We start from the raw sequence: 19,385 nt of genomic DNA on the forward strand, positions 1-19,385 counted from the left end.
CACGAATTTTTTTCACATTAAAAAAAACTGGTTTAATTGCAAAGAAAAGTACATTTTTGGAAAGTTCAGTCTTTCTTTTATTTTTCTACATAATCGCCGTTGCGTTCTCTGCACTTCTGCATTCGAGGCACCCACTTCTTCAAACCAGAGTCATAGAACTCTGCCGCCTGTCCGTATAGAAAACTAACAACCACATTTTGTACCTCTTCATCTGTCTGGAATTGGGTTCCGCCAAGGTTTTTCTTCAACTCGGGGAAGAGATGGAAGTCACTTGGTGCTGTCTGGGCTGTAGGGTGGGTGAGACACCATTTCCCATCCAAATCTTTTGATGAGGGTTGTAGTTCGATTGGCGGTGTGTTGTTGGGCGTTGGCACTCCTTTTGTCAGCATTCCTCTTCTCTTGTTCTGAATTGCACGTCTAAGATTTTTCAAGGTCTCACAGTACCAGTCAGCATTGATTGTTGTCCCGGGAGGCATCAACTCGCACAACAATACGCCCTTTCGATCCCAAAAAACGCTAGCCATGATTTTCCCGGCAGACAGAATTTGTTTGAACTTCTTTGCTTTTGGCGAAGAAGGGTGCTTCCACTGCTTCAATTGCTCCTTTGTTTCCGGTGTGGTATAAAACACCAAGGTCTCGTCATCAGTAACAATAGACAATGTTCAGTCAAAATCTTGTCAGTTGTGGTTTTGCTGACCTCCGGAATCTTTTCGCACAGCTCCCAAACTGTAATCCATCGATCTTCAAGCATTGCCGCTTCGACTTTCGCAATTGTTTTGTCGGAAACCGATGGCCGCCCTGCACGGACTTCGTCGTGGACGTCTGTTCAACCATTTTCAAAGTCCCTGACCTATTTGTGCACCATCCCGGAGCTCATATACTCTTCTCCATACACTTGACAAAGTTCTTCATGAATTTCCTTCGCTGATTTCTTCTTAGCAGCCAAGAAATGAATAACAGACCGCAACTCGCAGCTGGTGGGAGACACAAGAGGAAGCTCCATTACTGACAGCTGCTGAGCCAAGACTAAACGTTGCAGCGATGCTGGCTTGGTGAGGGATTGGAGTGGGGGGAACCAAACAATCTGCCTCTTTTGCCTGGCCGCGCATAGAAACGATCCTAGCGCCAGCGGCAGCCCGTGGAACTTATTTTACGGACAAGCCTCGTATGTTGGGAAGGGTTGCATGATACGGTGGACTCTATTCTGAACACTCATGGGACCGAACAAAAGTGTTCAGATCAAGAGGGTGTTCATTTTAGAAGTAGACTGGATATGCATGTATATGTATTCTATTTCATTAATGGACTACATCCAGTACTTTGCCAAGTTACTGAGATAGAGGTGCTGAATTTCGTATTGGTGGCAAGTGCAATGTCTAATTCCACCCAGTTGGACCTAAACTCTTGCATTTCTTTCTTCCTTTTTTAATTTAAAAATTTTACATAACACTAAACAATAAAATATTACAATACAGCTATCGGTACAATACCTGAAAAAAAAGAGTTATTTTTAATCTGATTTTGCATTGTGTATTCTCATGCAAGGTACAAAATATCATCCAAATAAAAATGTTTCTGAGTGCTTCTCACCTGCATTTTACTGGAAGGCAATAGCACTTTAAATTTCGTGAATACTATTTTTTTTTTGATACAATGGTTGGACTTTTGAACAGTGGCGGCGCGAGAGCAAAAGTAGACGTCGGCGGTGCAGTTTTGCGAGGCCCTTTTAATCATAAAATATTGTCAGACAAATAATTGAATTCATAGAATTAATTTTTGTACTAATTATAGGCACTTAGGGTTCCCAATTCACTTAATTGCTGGGACAAAAACATTTCGTGATTAGTAGCGCAGTCAAAAAGAAGTTTTTTTCGTGTTGGTGGAGGAGGCGGCACATTGACAGGGGAAAAAATTACCTGATAGAAAGGGGGGTCCGGGAGTTCTTCCCCGGAAAGATTTCGAAATTTGTAGTTTAAAAACGCTGTTTTAGGCTTTCTTTGCTGATGTTACGGGAAAAAAGGTACAGGGGGTCTCGGTGGAAATTTCTAGAAATTGAAGCCTTAAAAATGCAATTATAGGCCATATTTATTGACTTTAGGATTAGAGACTGTCCCAGATCGATTCTTTAAAAAAAAAGAAAGAAAAAGATCAAAATCAATCTCCTGCAAATTCTCGAAATTGAAGTTTCAAAAACGGAATTTTAGACAAACTTTGAAGATTTTACGGGAAAGAAGGGAGATCCCTCGAAAAATTTTGAAAATTATGGGCCTAAAAACTTAGCAATATTTTATATTCAGGAGTCATTCCACTTGAACTTTTTGTTAATGAAGTTTAAAAAGCCTAATTGCCTATGATATAAAAGAAAGGAGGTATGGGGACCCTTGCCCGAATATTTTCTGAAATTCAAGCCTTAAAAATGCGATTGTAGGGCCATATTTTTTAATATTACGCTCGATAATTTTTGAAACTCAAGCTAAAAAAACGCAATTTTAAGCGATTTTCGACGTTGTAGAGTATTTGGGGGCTTTAAGCTGGAAATATCGCGAAGTTTAAGATCTGGAAACAAAATTTCAGTTGCTCCATAATGCTTTCGGTGTGTGTGTGGAGGGGAAGGGGAGATCGGAGGAGCAGCATTTTGGATATTTTCTTACTTTTAGATGAACTTAGTGTATTTAATAAGAGCTTCAATCAAAAACATGGAAATATCTTAAAACTTCTGAGAATTTACTTCTGAGAATTTTGCGAGGCCCTATCTGCGCGAGGCCGTCAGCAGTTGCCGACGTCGCCGACGCCTAGCGCCGCCACTGCTTTTGAAATAGTGGAAGAAACTTCAGGCTCATATTGCTCAGCTGAATGATTCCATGTGATGCAGTAATATCCATCTCTCTCTTTTTTTTTTTTTATTTTTTTTTATTTTTTTTTTTTTATTTTTTTTTTTTTTTTTTTTTTTTTTTTTCTTTTTTTTTTTTTTTTTTTTTTTTTTTTTTTTTTTTTTTCTTTTTTTTTTTTTTTTCTTTTCTTTTTTTTTTTTTCTTTTTCTTTTTTTTTTTATTTTTTTTTATTTTTTTATTTTTTTTTTCTTTTTTTTTTTTTTTTTTTCTTTTTTTTTTTTTTTTCTGCCTATGTTAAGTCTATGGAGTTTCGCCAGGACCAGCAAAATATGTTCAGATAGAGAGAGTCCACTGTACATTAGACAGGGTTCGTACACTATTCTTTAAAACAAAAGTAAGGACCTCTGAAATTGACCCTCTCCTCACACATTTTCAAATTCAATCTATTACAGTATAATGAACAATATACAAAAACAAAAGTGACGACCAGCAACAGGCTCTGGGCCCAGCTTGACTGGTCCTAGTCCATTTACAATCCCCAGTGAAGATCAATGGCCCTCTTAAAACTATCTACTCCCTTGTTCATTACCACCTCTTCCGGTAAACTGTTCCAAGGTTCCATTACCCTGCTAAAATAATAACTTTTCCTAACATCTATGTTAGCCTGAGATTTAAATAGCTTAAAACAATGACCCCTTGTCCTGTTTTCAGTGCTAAACTTCAGCCCCGTAACATCTTTCATTTTAATAAATTTAAACAACTGAATCATGTCCCCTCGGTCTCTTCTTTGCTCAAGACTACATTTTTAGCCTTCTAAGCCTGGAATCATAGTCTAAGTGAGAAAGTCCATTTATCAGTCTTGTAGCTCGCCTTTGGACACTTTCCAATACATTAATGTCTTTCTTAAGATAAGGAGACCAAAACTGAACAGCATACTCCAAATGAGGTCTTACCAAACTTCTATACAAGGGCAGAAGAACTTCTTTAGATTTGTTTGAAATAGATCTATTGATAAACCCAAGCATCTTATTGGCCTTGTTACTAGCAATGCTGCACTGTTGGCTAAACTTTAAATCCTGACTTATTAAGACCCCCAGATCAGTAACTTTGTCTGCCTGACTAATGACTGAACCTTGCAAATAATAACTTGTACACTTATTTCCATGCCCTAAATGTAGCACTTGACATTTCCCAACATTAACAGCAGCAGAATATAATAGCATATAGAACATAGAAGATACAATAAAAAATATAACAAAAATTAGAAACACATAAAAGATACAATAAAAATAATAACAAAAATTCCTAAAAATGTGACATAATAAAATGGGGGGGGGGGATCAAAAACTAGGAATCAAATTAATATCTTTTAACTCTGAACTTTTTCCTTTAATTTTACATACAAGGAATTTATTTCTATTCCTTTTTCAGTTAGTGTTTTCCTTTGTTCAGGTGATTGAATGAACAGGTTAATTTTTGATTTTTCAGCCTCATTTGCTCAATGATTTGCTTGTGCATTTGTTTCCATTATGTCTTGTTGGAGAAACATTTTCTTATTTTTAAAAAAATTGTCTTCCTCTTCTAATGCTTTACGTTTCTCTTGTTTCGTTTCATTTTCTTCCTTTGATTTTTCATTTTCCAAATACTTTAGCAGATGTAGCAGCTCTCCTTGTTTTTCTTTGACCCAGACAATTTAATAAATTCACTAATTACACGCTGAGAAATGTATGTGCCAGCAGCGATCAGCTACTGCAGTTCAGTTTTTGTATCAGTTGTTTAAGATAGACCAAATGTATCGGATTTGGCAGTTGCGCTAGGGAAAGGGAATTCATTAAAATACCGCTGCTTGCCCCTCCACAGTTTGGGCTATGACATAACTCACCAGTGCTTTATTAGAAAAACGATTATCTGATTTTTTAAAATAATGGCAGAGTAAAAATAAGGACTTGGATCATTAAAATAAGGACTTGTAAGCATTTATAAAGCAAAATATAAAAGTAAGGAAAAATGCACTTTTTGTAAAATTTTAGAAATGTATATAAGAAAAATATGTCTGAGCTATCATTTTTAGTATTACAATTAATTTTAGAATAAAATTTGAGTTAGTATTACAACTTTAAGTCTTGGACACCAAATGTTGTATCAATTTTGGAATGAGCCAAGTAATCTCACCTCTTTTGCAATTTTGTGCTCTATAGGTGGGGCAAACCTAACTTAGCAGTGTCGTAATGCTGTTATTTGGATCTGCATAGCCTTCACAATGCTGCCAAGTTAGGTTTGCCCCAACTATAGAGGTCTAGTGCTGTAACTAGACCACATTGAAATTTAAAAAATCTTTCACTAATTTTGTATGCCTAAAACTATAAAAGCTAAGTGGGAGCACTTTACATATCCCCCCCCCTAACCCTTTCAATTACAATTCACATAAATAGAATTAAATAATCATTCACAACAGACATCCTTTTAAATTAGATCCTATACAGGCTATTTGAATATATTGTTTCAGAAAGGGCATAAGTCCAATGAATTTTTCATAAGGCTTTCTGAAATAATATTCGTTTATTGTTAATTTTCATTGAAATTGATCAAAATACTCACTCATTTTCTTTCTTTTCATAGGTATGATACACAGTAAAAAAGTTAATACTTAATTAAAACTATTGTGCTAATGAAAAATAACAGAGTAACAACAATAACTAAAGTTAAGTTTCAATACAATATATGTTTGTCTTGACTATCAACTTTCATTTCAATGGGCCAAAATTGAATAAACTATTTTTAACTAATCTTGAAAGTATGATTATAGGTTTTCAACTTTTAAAATACGACTTCATGATTTTAAGTTGAAATTATATATAAATGAACAATAGTAGCAAAACAGTAAAATATTTTGCTAATTCTTTTAACTTTGTGTGAGGAAATACCAAAAAAAACTTGCTAAGTTCAAATAGTTATTTTTTCATACTTTAAAAGCAATTTCAAACAAAATCCAAATTATATTTTCTCCAGATACTGAGCATGAAAGTTTTACAAATTATCAAAATTCAAACTAATACTTATATATTTTAAGAGATGAAAAATTACTTATATAATATCTACTTGAAATGACGTTCCAATGTCTAAAAGAAGTGAATAAAACTGGAGAAAATGACTTGACCACTCATTTTTCAATTCTTTATTATTGAAACAACATAAGTACATACATTTATATGCTCATAATTATATATAAACAACAATTACACTTGAAATTATTACAAAAATAATTTCACCATATTCCTTTGATTGAGTGCAGTAAAATCAATATATGTATTAATAACATAAGTTTCATCATTTAGATACAATTATCATACTAGAATAATTCTAAAAATGATAAATAAAACACAAAATTTTAAAACCATAAGAAAGAAAATTGCATGATGAAAAAAGAAATTAAGGAATGTACTGCACATAATATATAATTTACCCAAGCATAGGGACATATAAAATTTAAACTGCAGAAAACATTTCTGCACAACTATAAATATTTCCACAATAAGAAATGTCTATAATAGTCTTTGAATAAAAAAACAAAGTTCAATCACAAATAATTCTGTTTTTTTTTTCTCTTGCACTTTAGATTTTCGTATAAGTTCACAGAAAAATAACCTCCATTAGGTAAAAAGATTCAAAACCTAGTAAGACCTTTTTACACTTCATTATAACTTCACATTTTCTTAACAGTCACTTTTTTTTCTTTTTGTCTCAATGGTAACAACATTATGTTATCGAAATATAGTTTCAGAGTTTATTTGTGAATATCATCATCATCGTCGTCGTCATCACCTGGACTTGCAGGACTATAAGATGGAGATGAAGGAGAATAACCAGGACTTGTTGGTGAATATGTCGAGCCTTTTGGGCTGGTAACAGAATATGTTGGGCTGGTTGGACTGTACTGTGGAGAAGTAGGAGAATATGATGGAGACGTTGGTGAATATTTAGGTGAAGATGGGCTATATTGTGGTGAAGGTGGGCTATACTTTGGAGAAGTAGGAGTATAAGAAGGACTTGTTGGGGAGTACTGCGGACTTGAAGGAGAATATTTTGGACTTGAAGGTGAATAGGAAGGAGAGGTTGGCGAATAAGTAGGAGAAGTGGGACTGTATTTTGGTGAGGTTGGTGTATACTGTGGAGATCCAGGAGAATAACTTGGACTGGTTGGACTGTAAGATGGTGAAGTGGGAGAGTATTTTGGGCTTGTCACAGAATAATTTGGGCTTCCAGGGCTGTAACTTGGACTCTGCGGAGAGTAACTAGGCGAGCTTGGTGAATAGCTGGGGCTAGTAGGACTGTACGATGGAGATGTTGGAGAATAACTTGGGCTTGTGGGTGAATATCGAGGACTTGTCGGAGAGTAGCTTGGACTTGTCGGGGAATAAGAAGGAGATGCTGGTGTATAGTTAGGAGAACTCGGAGAATAACTTGGACTTGTAGGACTATAGCTAGGGCTAGTAGGACTATAGCTTGGACTGGTTGGAGAGCAACTAGGGCTCGTTGGAGAATAACTTGGGCTAGTAGGAGAATAGCTAGGACTTGTTGGTGAGTAGCTTGGACTTGTTGGTGAATAGCTAGGACTTGCTGGAGAATAGCTAGGGCTAGTTGGCGAATAACTTGGACTTGTAGGAGAGTAGCTTGGACTTGTAGGGCTGTAATTTGGAGAAGTTGGTGAATAACTGGGGCTTGTCGGAGAATATGATGGAGAGGTTGGAGAATAACTGGGACTTTGTGGAGTTAAAGATGGAGAAGTAGGAGCAAATGATGGCGAAGATGGAGAGTAGCTTGGTGAAAGAGCACCAGCAGGACTTGGAATATAAGGTGATGCAGGAGACGCGGGTGATCCCGGTTGTGGGGACCAAGCTGGGCTATAGCCAGGACTATATCCACTAGCATCACTAGCAGCAGATGGTGAGAAACCTGCAGCTCCAGGAGTCATTCCACTACCTAAGCCAGGAGACCAAGCATTAGCATATGCAGGAGTACCTCCTTGGTTCCATGGTGTCATTTGTGGAGACATACCACTAGTAGGACTGGCAACACTTCCAAAAAATACACCTGGTCCACCCATTGCACCAACCATGGGTATTTCAATACCATATTTACATTTTTCGGCATCTAAAAGTAAATCAAAAGCTCCAGTTCCCATTCGGGGAAGTTGTCCCATAATAATATTTTCAGACACCCCCTTCAAAGGATCAAGTTCAGCATGGGAAGCAGCATCAAGCAAAATGTCTACAGTTTCTTCAAATGAACATCTCATTAAAGCTCCAGTATCTTGACGATTAATGCCGTGACGTGTGATGGCCATCAAATGTCCTTTTGCAGTCATAACATCACAAAGCAGAGCAAGATGCCGATAATTTACATAGGAACCGTCAAAGGAAATGACATGATTCATTTCTTTCTCAACTGCTTTTCGAACAGCTTCGATGCCCATGACAGCAAAGATTTCACAGATATCGTTGGAGTATGTTCGAACTGGATCAACATCTTTTTCACTTAAAACTCTCATTAAGCTAGTACCATCAGTTTCTAATAGCCATTCAGCTATAGGTTTAAATTCTCCAGTTTCAGTAATGACAATTCTTTTCTTGTTGTCAGTCGTAGGTAAATGCATGTACACTTTAATAATTGCTTCAATACCTTGCAAAGTCATATCACTCAACATATTTGCTTCTATACATCTTAGGAACACATCATCTTCCATTTTATCCACTTGTTCTTCTTCCTCTTGAAGTTTATCATCGTTGTTCATTATTCTTATTCTTAAAACCAATTTTTCTGCATTATCATCATTAAATATGCAATTTAAATCATCTCCAAATCCAGCATTAATCTTTTCAGCTATTTGTTCCATTGTTAGTTTCTTATCAGTCATTCTTTTTCGATCAAGCTCAATTCGAAGCAACCAGGGTGAGATACGGGATGGATCAAAATCAGGCATTTCATAGTAGACATTGACAAAATCTTGATCTTCAGCAATAACAGTATTTTGAGGATCAGGGTCATAATATATAGCAGTATTTGCAGTGACTTTACGTAATGTAGTATGTTCTAAACGACAGAGGACATCTTTAGCCTTTTCAGCATCTCTTGCAGCAGCTCCAGTAAGGAATACTGTCAAGGAAGGAGTCTTTGGCTTTTTAGAGATATTGATAATTTCTTTAAGTCTTGGTACACCAAGGGTGACATTTTTAGCAGATACTCCAGCATAATGAAAAGTGTTCAGTGTCATCTGTGTTGCAGGCTCACCTAGGGACTGAGCAGCAAGAGCTCCAACCATCTCACCAGGTTGAACTTGAGCTTGATGAAAACGTGTTTCAATTTCACCTAGGAGCCAATCAAAAGCTTCAGTAGAGAGGCGAAATTCTTCAGCAACTCGTTTTGTGCATAATGTTGAATGTAGTAGTGCTCTAAACAATATTGTTGCATTGTCATTTGCCTGTACGCTTAATCTGTCTTCACCGGGCACAATCACAAGCTTTTTAACAAGGTTATCAACTCCTTGAATGACCCGCATGGGATTTAAGTCCGTGGGAGATCGTGTTCGAACATGGAAAATTTTCTGTGCATTCCAAATCATTCTCTGTAAATTGCAAGGGAGCACAACTTTGCTATCTCCAGTGGGAAATATTGTCCGTAAAACCTCTCTTTCTGCTTTAAGAACCTCCCATTCCTTTTCAAATTCACTCAGTGCAGTTGTACTTCCAGAAATTTCTCTAACAACTTCCTCCAAGAATATTCTTCTCAAATAACGTTCATTTGTAGCATCGAATCTGAACCGCCTTTCGAAAGCTTTCTCAGACGGTTTCAAGGTAGGAAGCGACTGAAATTCAACAGTTGTACCTTCCAAACCATCTTCACCATAACGGAATTGAATAACTTGACCAGTACTATTTCTAACAGTACCATCATATGTGGCCATTACACTTTCCATAGCTTTTATCAATCGTCGCTGAATATAACCTGTTTCAGCAGTTTTTACAGCTGTATCAATGAGACCTTCTCGGCCACCCATAGCATGGAAAAAGAACTCAGATGGAGTCAATCCGGCAAGGTATGAATTTTCCACAAAGCCTCTGCTTTCAGGACCATAATCATCTTTGATAAAATGAGGCAAAGTGCGTTTACGAAAACCAAATGGTATTCGTTTACCTTCAACGTTTTGTTGACCAACACAGGCAATAACCTGAGATATATTAATTTTAGATCCTTTTGCACCTGAGACTACCATAGCTTTAAAGTTGTTAAATTCAGACAATGACTTTTGTGCACTGGCACCAGTTTTATCACGAGCATCATTAAGGATACGATTGACTTGATTTTCAAATGTTTGTCTCAATGTATTGCCAGGAGTTGGTTCAAGATCATCATTATGAGCTTTCTCAATAACTTCAATCACATCTAACTTTGCTTTCTTAATAGTATTTTGGATATCAACATATGTCTGAGGATCAGCAATAGTATCTCCAATACCAATGGAATGACCCTCCAATAAAAGCCAGTTATTGACTACTGTTTGAATATGTCCATAAAAACAACCAGCAACTTCATGTCCCAATTCAGAAAAAATAACATGCATTAGAGATCCACTAGAAGCACCAACCGTTTTTTTGCATACAATACCACTAATTAACTCACCATGCTCAATCAAAACTTTTGTATCTCCTGGAGAAATCCATTTGTATGGGCCATCATCTTCTTCATCAGGATGTGTGCTATGTGTACGAATTAGATTTACATTTCCAGGGATAATCAAAGAAAATAACTGCTTGCCAGTCCAAAGAGGTTTTGGTTTTAAGACTGCAGGCATTGGAACTTTACCATCCCAAATGGGAAGAAACATAAGGAGAGTCATCATCTGATCCTTTTCCAAGAAGACATCTCTCTTGGTCATTTTTCTCACAGCTGTAAGAGTATCCTGCACAATACCCATGACAGGTTTATTAGACTGAGGAGTAATAATATTTCTAGGTACAAGTGCCAACTCTTGTATTTCAGCTCTAGTTTCAAGAGATTGTGGTACATGAAGATTCATTTCATCACCATCAAAATCTGCATTGTATGGGGTTGTCACACTTAAATTCATTCTAAAGGTTGACCATGGCAATATTCTAATGCGATGTCCCATCATTGACATTTTGTGCAAAGTAGGTTGGCGATTAAACACAATAACATCACCATTTCTTATATGGCGCTCCACTCGATAACCACATTGTAAGTGCAAGTCACTTGCTTTCGGGTGAAATCTTAAGTCAATTCTTTCACCACTATCACGGACAATATATTTGGCTCCAGGGTATTGATTGTTACCTCTACGAACCAGTTCATGCATTTTTTCAATATTAAATGGAGTAACAATTTCTGGAAAAGTTAAGTTTTGGGCAATAGATCTTGGAACACCTACTTCATCAATACGTAAATTAGGATCAGGCGTAATAACAGTTCGAGCAGAAAAATCTACTCGTTTTCCCATTAAATTACCTCGAATTCTCCCTTCCTTACTTTTCAGTCTTTGTTTAACTGATTTTAAAGGTCTCCCACTTTTCTGCATTGCCTTTGGTAAACCAGGCAATTCATTGTCTACTAATGTGGCTACATGGAACTGTAACATTTTGATATTTTCAGCGATAATATGAGCAGCAGCACCACTTTGCTCATTACGAATCAGTTCATTGTTAGCTTTAACTATATCAGAGAGTTTATGTGTAAGATCATCCTGGTTCCTTGCAGAGCCAAACATAACTACTGCTGGTCTCACAGGCAAAGGGGGGACTGGCACGACAGTAACAATCATCCAATCTGGTCTTGCATACTTAGGGTCCATGCCAAGAACTACGCATTCTTCATCAGTTATGTGTTTAAAAATTTCCCATACTCTTTCAGCACTTAGAGCAATCTTTCTTTCTTGTGAATCTTCATTTATGTGTTTCCACTCAGCTGTTAAATCTAAACCACTCTGTCGAATATTAGGTTGATATCTGCCACAACCACCATGACCAGATTTTTTGGTGCCATCATCATGCATACTAGTTTCTGGACCAAGCTTGGCATCGATTTCATCACCTCCTTCACAAATGTTTTTTCCTTTGCACAAATCATAGACATGAGTCAGACGTTTTCTGGGTTGGCCTTTGGATTTTGCAATGATTTCTTTGATTTTTGGATTATTTGGCGACACAAGTAGCTTTGAACAATAGAAGCATACACATCTTAAAATTTTGATACATTTCTTTAAGAATCCAACATGGAAAACGGGTTTAGCAAGTTCTACGTGACCAAAATGTCCAGGACAAGTTGCCATATTTCCAGCACAGGTCTGGCATCTTGAATTCTTATCAATAACTCCTTGCCGAGGATCCATGAGGCCACCAAGCTTAGGACGTCCACTTTCATAAATTTCAGGATATTTAATGCTACCTTCAGTAACAGACATCCTTCGGATTTCATCTGGACTTAGAATTCCAAACTGCACTCTCTTTACATCCCGCAAGGGAGCTTTCGAGTCTGATGTTATTATCATAGACATTTCTAGAAGAAGAAAAAAAAATAAGTATTGTTTCTAATACATTTTAAAATAAATATTTTATATTTAATGTATAATACTTAATACCTACAATGAAATATTCGTACCTAATATATAAACAGGAAATTTCATAGCTCTCTTATGAAAGTAAAATATCAGCTTGCTGATAAATTCCAAACTAGGGGTTCCACCCCCTATTCGTTTTGCTCGCCCAACCCCTGTTTGATAACTACACCATCTCCCTCTCCAACCCACTTTTGGCTGTGTACTTGGGCGACCGAATAGGCTGATAGAATGTTGAGGGAAAGAGTGCTTAACTCATATTTTAATATATCTGCTAATTAAAAGTTGTGCAAGTATGACACAGGGCAAAATGAGTTCCTCATAAAATTTTGAATTTTTTGGTACCTCATTCAAGTTTTCCAGCAGTTCTCGAGCAGATAAGGCTTCATAGAGAAAAATAGACACACAGATTTTAATAGTGTTACAAATTCTGTAAATAGTAATTATTTTTATGATTAATTTGTTGTAATCTGGCTAAATTTGGCATTTATTCCATTATTTTTCATCTAAAATTGTCTTAGTAACTTAACCTGTAAATAATTTCCTGTAATGAATATATAACCTGCTAACTTTCAACTGAGGTATACGGCCCCCCATTTCTGAATGATAAGATTTGTGAATGGAATAAAAAGAAAATATGAGAAATTGGCAGAATATTGTAGGATTTTCTGGATATTTCTTTCCTGGGTGTAAAACACTGGCGTCTTGTAAATGGAGGAAAAAGTCAGTTCTGCTTTCTAACTGTTTAGTCTCGTTTTTCACTAGTGTCTGTGAAAGTATTAGCGCTTGCGCTGTGATTTTCAAATTTGTTCTTTTCATGTATTTCGGATTTAAATGCGTGTTGTAGTGAGTAATGTACAGTTTTTAACGACATTTGATTAATTGCTGGATGTTTGCAATTGTTAGCTGCCCAATTTTAATATTTGTAAATAAGTTCTTTATCAAGATTGGATTCGTCATTTCGAAGAAAGTTTGAAGTTGCACTGGACTCGTAACAATAGTATAGATACTGTAACGGATTCGGTGCGACTTCCACTTTCTTGAAATGAAGACACAGTTCTTGATAAAAACACAGGAAATTTATTTACACTATGTACAGGAAAGATCTTCAACAACTGCTAAATTATTCATCAGCAATTAAGCAATTATCACACAACACCGTAAACTCAACGTTTACACACGTATTTACTTCCAAATACGAAAACAACACAGCGAAATGCCTCGCTATAAACAGAGCAAAATGCTCTCCGTTCGAAATCTGAATCGAAACTAAACTGTTTATCCATCGCTAACGGCTTTTATAAACATCCAAGAATTTTCTACAACATTCTTTCTGCTTCGAGAAATGCGTAGACCGTTATCAAATTTTATCAATGAAAATAAAAAGAATAGGGGGTTGTATACTTTAGCCATATGTTAAGGGGTTGTATATTCATTACGGGAAATTATTTACCGGTTACGTTACTACAATAATTACTATTTACAGGATTTGTAACATTGCCCCCTTCCTAAGGACTGCACGTCCCGGGCAGTACAATCCCCAGAAAGGGTGCCAAACTCCTATCACATGTTCACAAATACACAAATTAAATAATAACTAACAGATACAGAAAACACAATAATAACAAGAAATTTTACTAAACATTAAAAGCAAAAATTATCTACAACTTTTATGTTATCAACCATGGTTGTTTACGTAATACTCATGAACTATGGCCATAGTATGGGGCTAACCGATCATAATGTACAACCCTAGGCTTTGCATTAGGTGATTTTTGGATCCTCACTACGACGTCATTCAGTCGGTTAAGGACTTTGTAGGGTCCATCCCAATGCGACTGCAATTTGGGTGACAGACCTTTCCGTCGGATGGGATTCCATAACCAAACCTTGTCGCCTTCGTTGAATTCATGTCCAGTAGACCTTGTGTCGTATCTGGTCTTCATCTTCTCCGCCGCGATGTTGATTCGCTCTCGTGCGAAGTTATGAACGTCTTCCAACCGGGCCTGGAGATCCTGGATGTATTCCTCAGGTGATGCAGGCGCATCCGGAGGACGACCGAAGACGAGATCACAAGGTAGCCGAAGCTCTCGTCCGAAGAGCATCTGAGATGGGGCATATCCGGTAGTCTCGTGGACAGCACTGCGGTAGGCCAGCAGGAACAAAGGTAGCTTCTTGTCGCAATCCTGTTGATTTCTGGATACCATAAGCGAGAGATTATTTAGGATTGTGCGGTTAAATCTCTCCACCATGCCATCAGATTGTGGGTGTAGTGGTGTTGTCCTAGTTTTCTCAATTCCGAAAATTTGACATAGGCCCTTAAACACAGCAGAGATGAAATTCCTCCCTTGATCGGAATGAATCTGCAAAGGTGTTCCATATCTCGAGATCCAATGTTGGACTAGAGTCTCTGCTACGGTGGTAGCTTCTTGATCTGGAATGGGATACGCTTCGGGCCATTTATTGAAATAGTCGATGGAAACAAGAATGTATTTGTTCCCATCAGCAGTTCTTGGTAGAGGACCCAGGATGTCGATCCCAATTCGTTCGAAAGGAGCTCCAACGTTGTACAGATGTAGCTTCCCTCTGCTTCTTTTCTTCGGTCCTTTACGAGCAGCACAGGCGTCACAAGAATGGCACCACTTCTCTACGTCATCCTTCGCCTTGCTCCAGAAGAAGCGCTCCCGAACTTTATTGAGGGTTTTCAAGACACCAAAATGTCCTCCAGTCGCACTACTATGTATTTCTTTCAGAACATCTGAAATCCTTGATCGGGGAAGTAGTAACTGCCACCTAGATGTTTTGCCGTCGTCAGATTCCCATTTCCGGTGTAGCACGCCGTTCCGTAAATGGAGTGAGTTCCATAAAGCCCAGTATCTTTTTGTTGCAGGACTGAAGATGGAAACGTCCTGCCAGCTAGGGCGTCGACTGTCACTTTCAATGAACTCTAAAATTGGTTTTATGTCGGGGTCTTCAAGTTGATCTTTTCGAACTTGGTCATCACTCCATGGATCAGGTTCTGATGATGTTGGAGTCACTGTTACCTGATAGGCGGTAGGGCTAGTCGTTCCATACTGTTTCTCGATTCGGGAACAATAGTGGCAGTTCTCAGGACAGGGTCTCCTTGATAAAGCGTCAGCATTACCGTGAGATAACCCTTTTCGATGCTTGATCTCCATGTCATATTCCTGGAGCCGCTGTATCCATCTGGCTATCTGGCCTTCCGGATTTTTGAAGTTCAAAAGCCAAGTTAATGAGGCATGATCTGTCCGAAGCAGAAATTTTCGGCCGTAGAGGTAATGATGGAAGTGTTCTACAGCTTTCACTATGGCCAGTAACTCCTTTCTGGTGACGCAGTAATTTCGCTCCGACTTTGATAAGCATTTGCTCCAGCAAGCGATGACATGTTCATTTCCGTCAATTTCTTGGGATAAAACAGCTCCGATGCCCTCGTTGCTCGCATCAGTGTCCAGGATGAAGGATTTTTCAGGCTGAGGATAGGCGAGGATAGGCGTTGATGTTAAAGCCCCCTTCAGTCGTAGAAATGCATCTTCGCATTCTTTGGACCATTCGAACTTTTGCTTGCTCTCCGTCAGCTTATGCAAAGGTCGTGCAATGTTGGAAAAACCCTTTACAAACTTCCTGTAGTACGTGCAGAGCCCCAGGAAACTTCGCAGCTGATGGATGTTTTCGGGACGACTCCAACTCTTGACCGCAGATACCTTCTCTGGATCGGTTTGCACACCCTCAGAAGAGATGATGTGACCAAGATAGTTCACTTCCCGGCGGAACAAATTACATTTGGACGGACTTAACTTCAGATTGGCTTCCTTAAGCTTTTGCAGCACCTTCCTAAGATTTGCCAGATGTTCTTCGAAGCTGTGTCCCACGATGATGATATTGTCTAAGTAGACCAGACAGGATTCGTAAGAGAGTCCTCTTAACACTGTCTCCATAAGACGCTCGAACGTAGCTGGTGCATTGCAGAGGCCGAAGGGCATCACTTTAAACTGCCATAAGCCTTGTCCAGTTGTAAACGCTTTTTTTTCTCGGTCATCAGGGTGTATCTCAACCTGCCAGTAGCCGCTCTTCAAGTCCAGGGTCGAAAACCACTTGTGTCCGGAAAGAGTGTCCAAGGTGTCGTCTATCCGTGGAAGAGGGTAACTGTCTTTCTTGGTGATTTTATTCAGCCGTCGGTAATCGACACAAAATCTGGTGGAGCCATCTTTCTTTCGGACCAAGACGATGGGAGAGGCCCAAGGACTGGATGAAGGTTCGATTACATCATTCTCCTGCATCTCTTTCAGGAGGGTCTCAACCTCTTCCTTCTTGGCGAACGGTAGTCGTCTTGGATGCTGTTTAATAGGGGGGTGTTCTCCAGTGTAGATCCTATGCTGTGTTAAATTCGTACGGCCAACATCCTCCGATGTAGATGAAAACAGATGCTTGAAGTCATCCACCAATTGTTCCGCAGCAGTTCTTTGATCCTTCGATAAGGGTGCACTCCCAATTAACTTCGATGTCAAGGACTCAGAAGACACAGTCTCGGGGGAATTGATTCCTCTAATGATGCAGTTTACTGGAGTACAAGTTGCTAACACTTCACCTTTTCGGATATTCCTTGGCCTTTCACTCACGTTGGCGACCCTCACAGGAATTACATCCTTAGAAAGGTCTACAAGCGTAGATGCTACCAGCACTCCTTTTAGGTTATTGCTTAGGTTAGGGTATTCAATGAGTCCAAATCGAAAACTATTGCTTTCTTCAAGGGAGCCAGGTATTAATGATTCTGACCTTGAGGGAATCGATAAATCTGTTTGGGCTATTATTTGATGAGCGGATTTTACATCACTTTCTGCAGGGAAAACGGCTATGTCTTCTCTCATCGAGTGCAGCTCATTAGTCTTGAAGTCGAGAGTGAAGTCATATTTCTTCAAAAAGTCCAATCCGAGAATGAAGGGGTCCGTGATATTAGCGACGAATGCCGTATGATGGTAGGTGGCATTCCCAAACACTATTTCCAAGTCCACTTTACCGTCAATCTCGATTTTGCACCTGTCACAGTCTGGAGACTTACGCGTGGCGATGTCCACAGCAGTTTCAATCCGAATTCACGAGCCACATCTGTCCTAATGATTGTCACATTGGCTCCAGTGTCGACAATCAGTTTTCAAGGATTCCCATTTACATGGGCGTAAATGAAAAGTCCATCACTGCCGCTACTAGAAGAGGAAATCTGCAGAGCTCTAGTGGTGGTGATTTCCTTCCCTCGCGTAGCTTGGTGAGCCGGACAACTCCTTCGCAGGTGTCCTTCACTACCGCATTTCCAGCACTTCTGCTCTTGTTTCTTTTGGGCTGTTATGCTGCTCAAATGTCTTGTCAAGTCACCGAGTTGTCTCTCAAGTTCAGCGAGGTGGGACGACCTGGAATCAGACTCATTAGCTTCCTGAGTACGGATTAGATGGCGATCCACACGGGTTGCTTCTTGGGCGGCCTCGTATCTCATCGCATACACAAAGGCAGAATTCAAGTCTTTGACATCCGCCATCCGTAGAGCTTTCTGGATTTCCGGATCTCGAACCCCGTCGATGTAGTAGTTGAGTGCCAGGTTGTCTCGAACATCCGCAGGGCAGTCGTAAAAAGCAAGATGAGACAGTCTCTCGATGTCCGCCGCAAGCTCTTGCAGGGTTTCCCCAGTTTTCTGGAAACGGGATTTCAACTGGAGTCGGCTGAAATCTTTCTGGCACTTCTCACCGAAGCGAAGCTCCAACGCAGATGTGAGGGCGGCGAAATCCAGGCGCTGGCTGTCCGGAAGGGTCTGAAGAATGTCCGCTGCGTCACCTCTCAGGGATGCTGCAAGATGGCAGGCCTTGGTAGCAGAGTCCCATCCGTTCGCTTCCGCCACTATCATGAACTGGGTTTTGTACACCTGCCACGAACTTTTCCCATCAAATGCGGCCAGTTTAATGGACGGTCGAGCAACAGATGTGGGAGCGCAAAACTGTACATAGCTGCTTTCCGCGGTCGCCAATCTCCTTTCCATGTCTTTAATTTTCTCATCCACATGATTCTCAACCGTTGCGATACGGTTTTCTACTGTTTCAAATTTTTCATCAAAAGCATCAACTCGATGCTCTATCTCATTAAATTTATTTTCCATCACAGTCTTTACCGAAGTAAGGTCGTTTTTAATTTCCTCTTGGTTAGAAGCTAAATCCTTTTTCAGCACCATTAAATCACTTTTCCATTGTTCTTGATTAGCCCCCATATCATTTTTTAATTGTTCTTGATTAGCCGCCATATCATTTTTTAATTGTTCTTGATTAGCCGCCATATCACTCTTCACAGAGTTGATTGCATCAAGCAGTTGTTTTAATTGTTCATCCATTGCGCGAGTAATCACCATAAAATTAAAGTCCAAATTTAAAAAGTCTTTATGAAAAAATGTCCAAAGTCACACTTACTGCAAGAAAGTCCTGAAGTGGCCCCACGTTGGGCGCCAAATTGTAACGGATTCGGTGCGACTTCCACTTTCTTGAAATGAAGACACAGTTCTTGATAAAAACACAGGAAATTTATTTACACTATGTACAGGAAAGATCTTCAACAACTGCTAAATTATTCATCAGCAATTAAGCAATTATCACACAACACCGTAAACTCAACGTTTACACAGTTTACACACGTATTTACTTCCAAATACGAAAACAACACAGCGAAATGCCTCGCTATAAACAGAGCAAAATGCTCTCCGTTCGAAATCTGAATCGAAACTAAACTGTTTATCCATCGCTAACGGCTTTTATAAACATCCAAGAATTTTCTACAACATTCTTTCTGCTTCGAGAAATGCGTAGACCGTTATCAAATTTTATCAATGAAAATAAAAAGAATAGGGGGTTGTATACTTTAGCCATATGTTAAGGGGT

The 19,385-nt window shown here is 38.8% G+C and overlaps 1 protein-coding gene across 2 annotated transcripts in view; it reads right to left on the reverse strand.

Annotated features, from left to right (window-relative positions):
* The window catches only part of LOC129229195 (DNA-directed RNA polymerase II subunit RPB1-like), a 39,886-nt gene that overhangs the window by 5,057 nt on the left and 15,444 nt on the right, over positions 1 to 19,385 (reverse strand). Inside the window, exon 2 of one of the 2 annotated variants that reach the window (XM_054863463.1) lies at positions 6,419 to 12,398. The exons of the other annotated variant lie outside the window; for it this stretch is intronic. Within the exon in view, the coding sequence (XP_054719438.1) occupies positions 6,616 to 12,396 (5,781 nt within the window). The 5' untranslated portion in view covers positions 12,397 to 12,398 and the 3' untranslated portion in view covers positions 6,419 to 6,615. Of the gene's footprint in view, positions 1 to 6,418; positions 12,399 to 19,385 lie in introns of those variants that run through there. 2 annotated transcript variants of the gene reach the window in all.

The sequence above is a fragment of the Uloborus diversus genome, chromosome 1 (genome assembly GCF_026930045.1).
Source record: "Uloborus diversus isolate 005 chromosome 1, Udiv.v.3.1, whole genome shotgun sequence".
NCBI lineage: Eukaryota > Metazoa > Arthropoda > Arachnida > Araneae > Uloboridae > Uloborus > Uloborus diversus.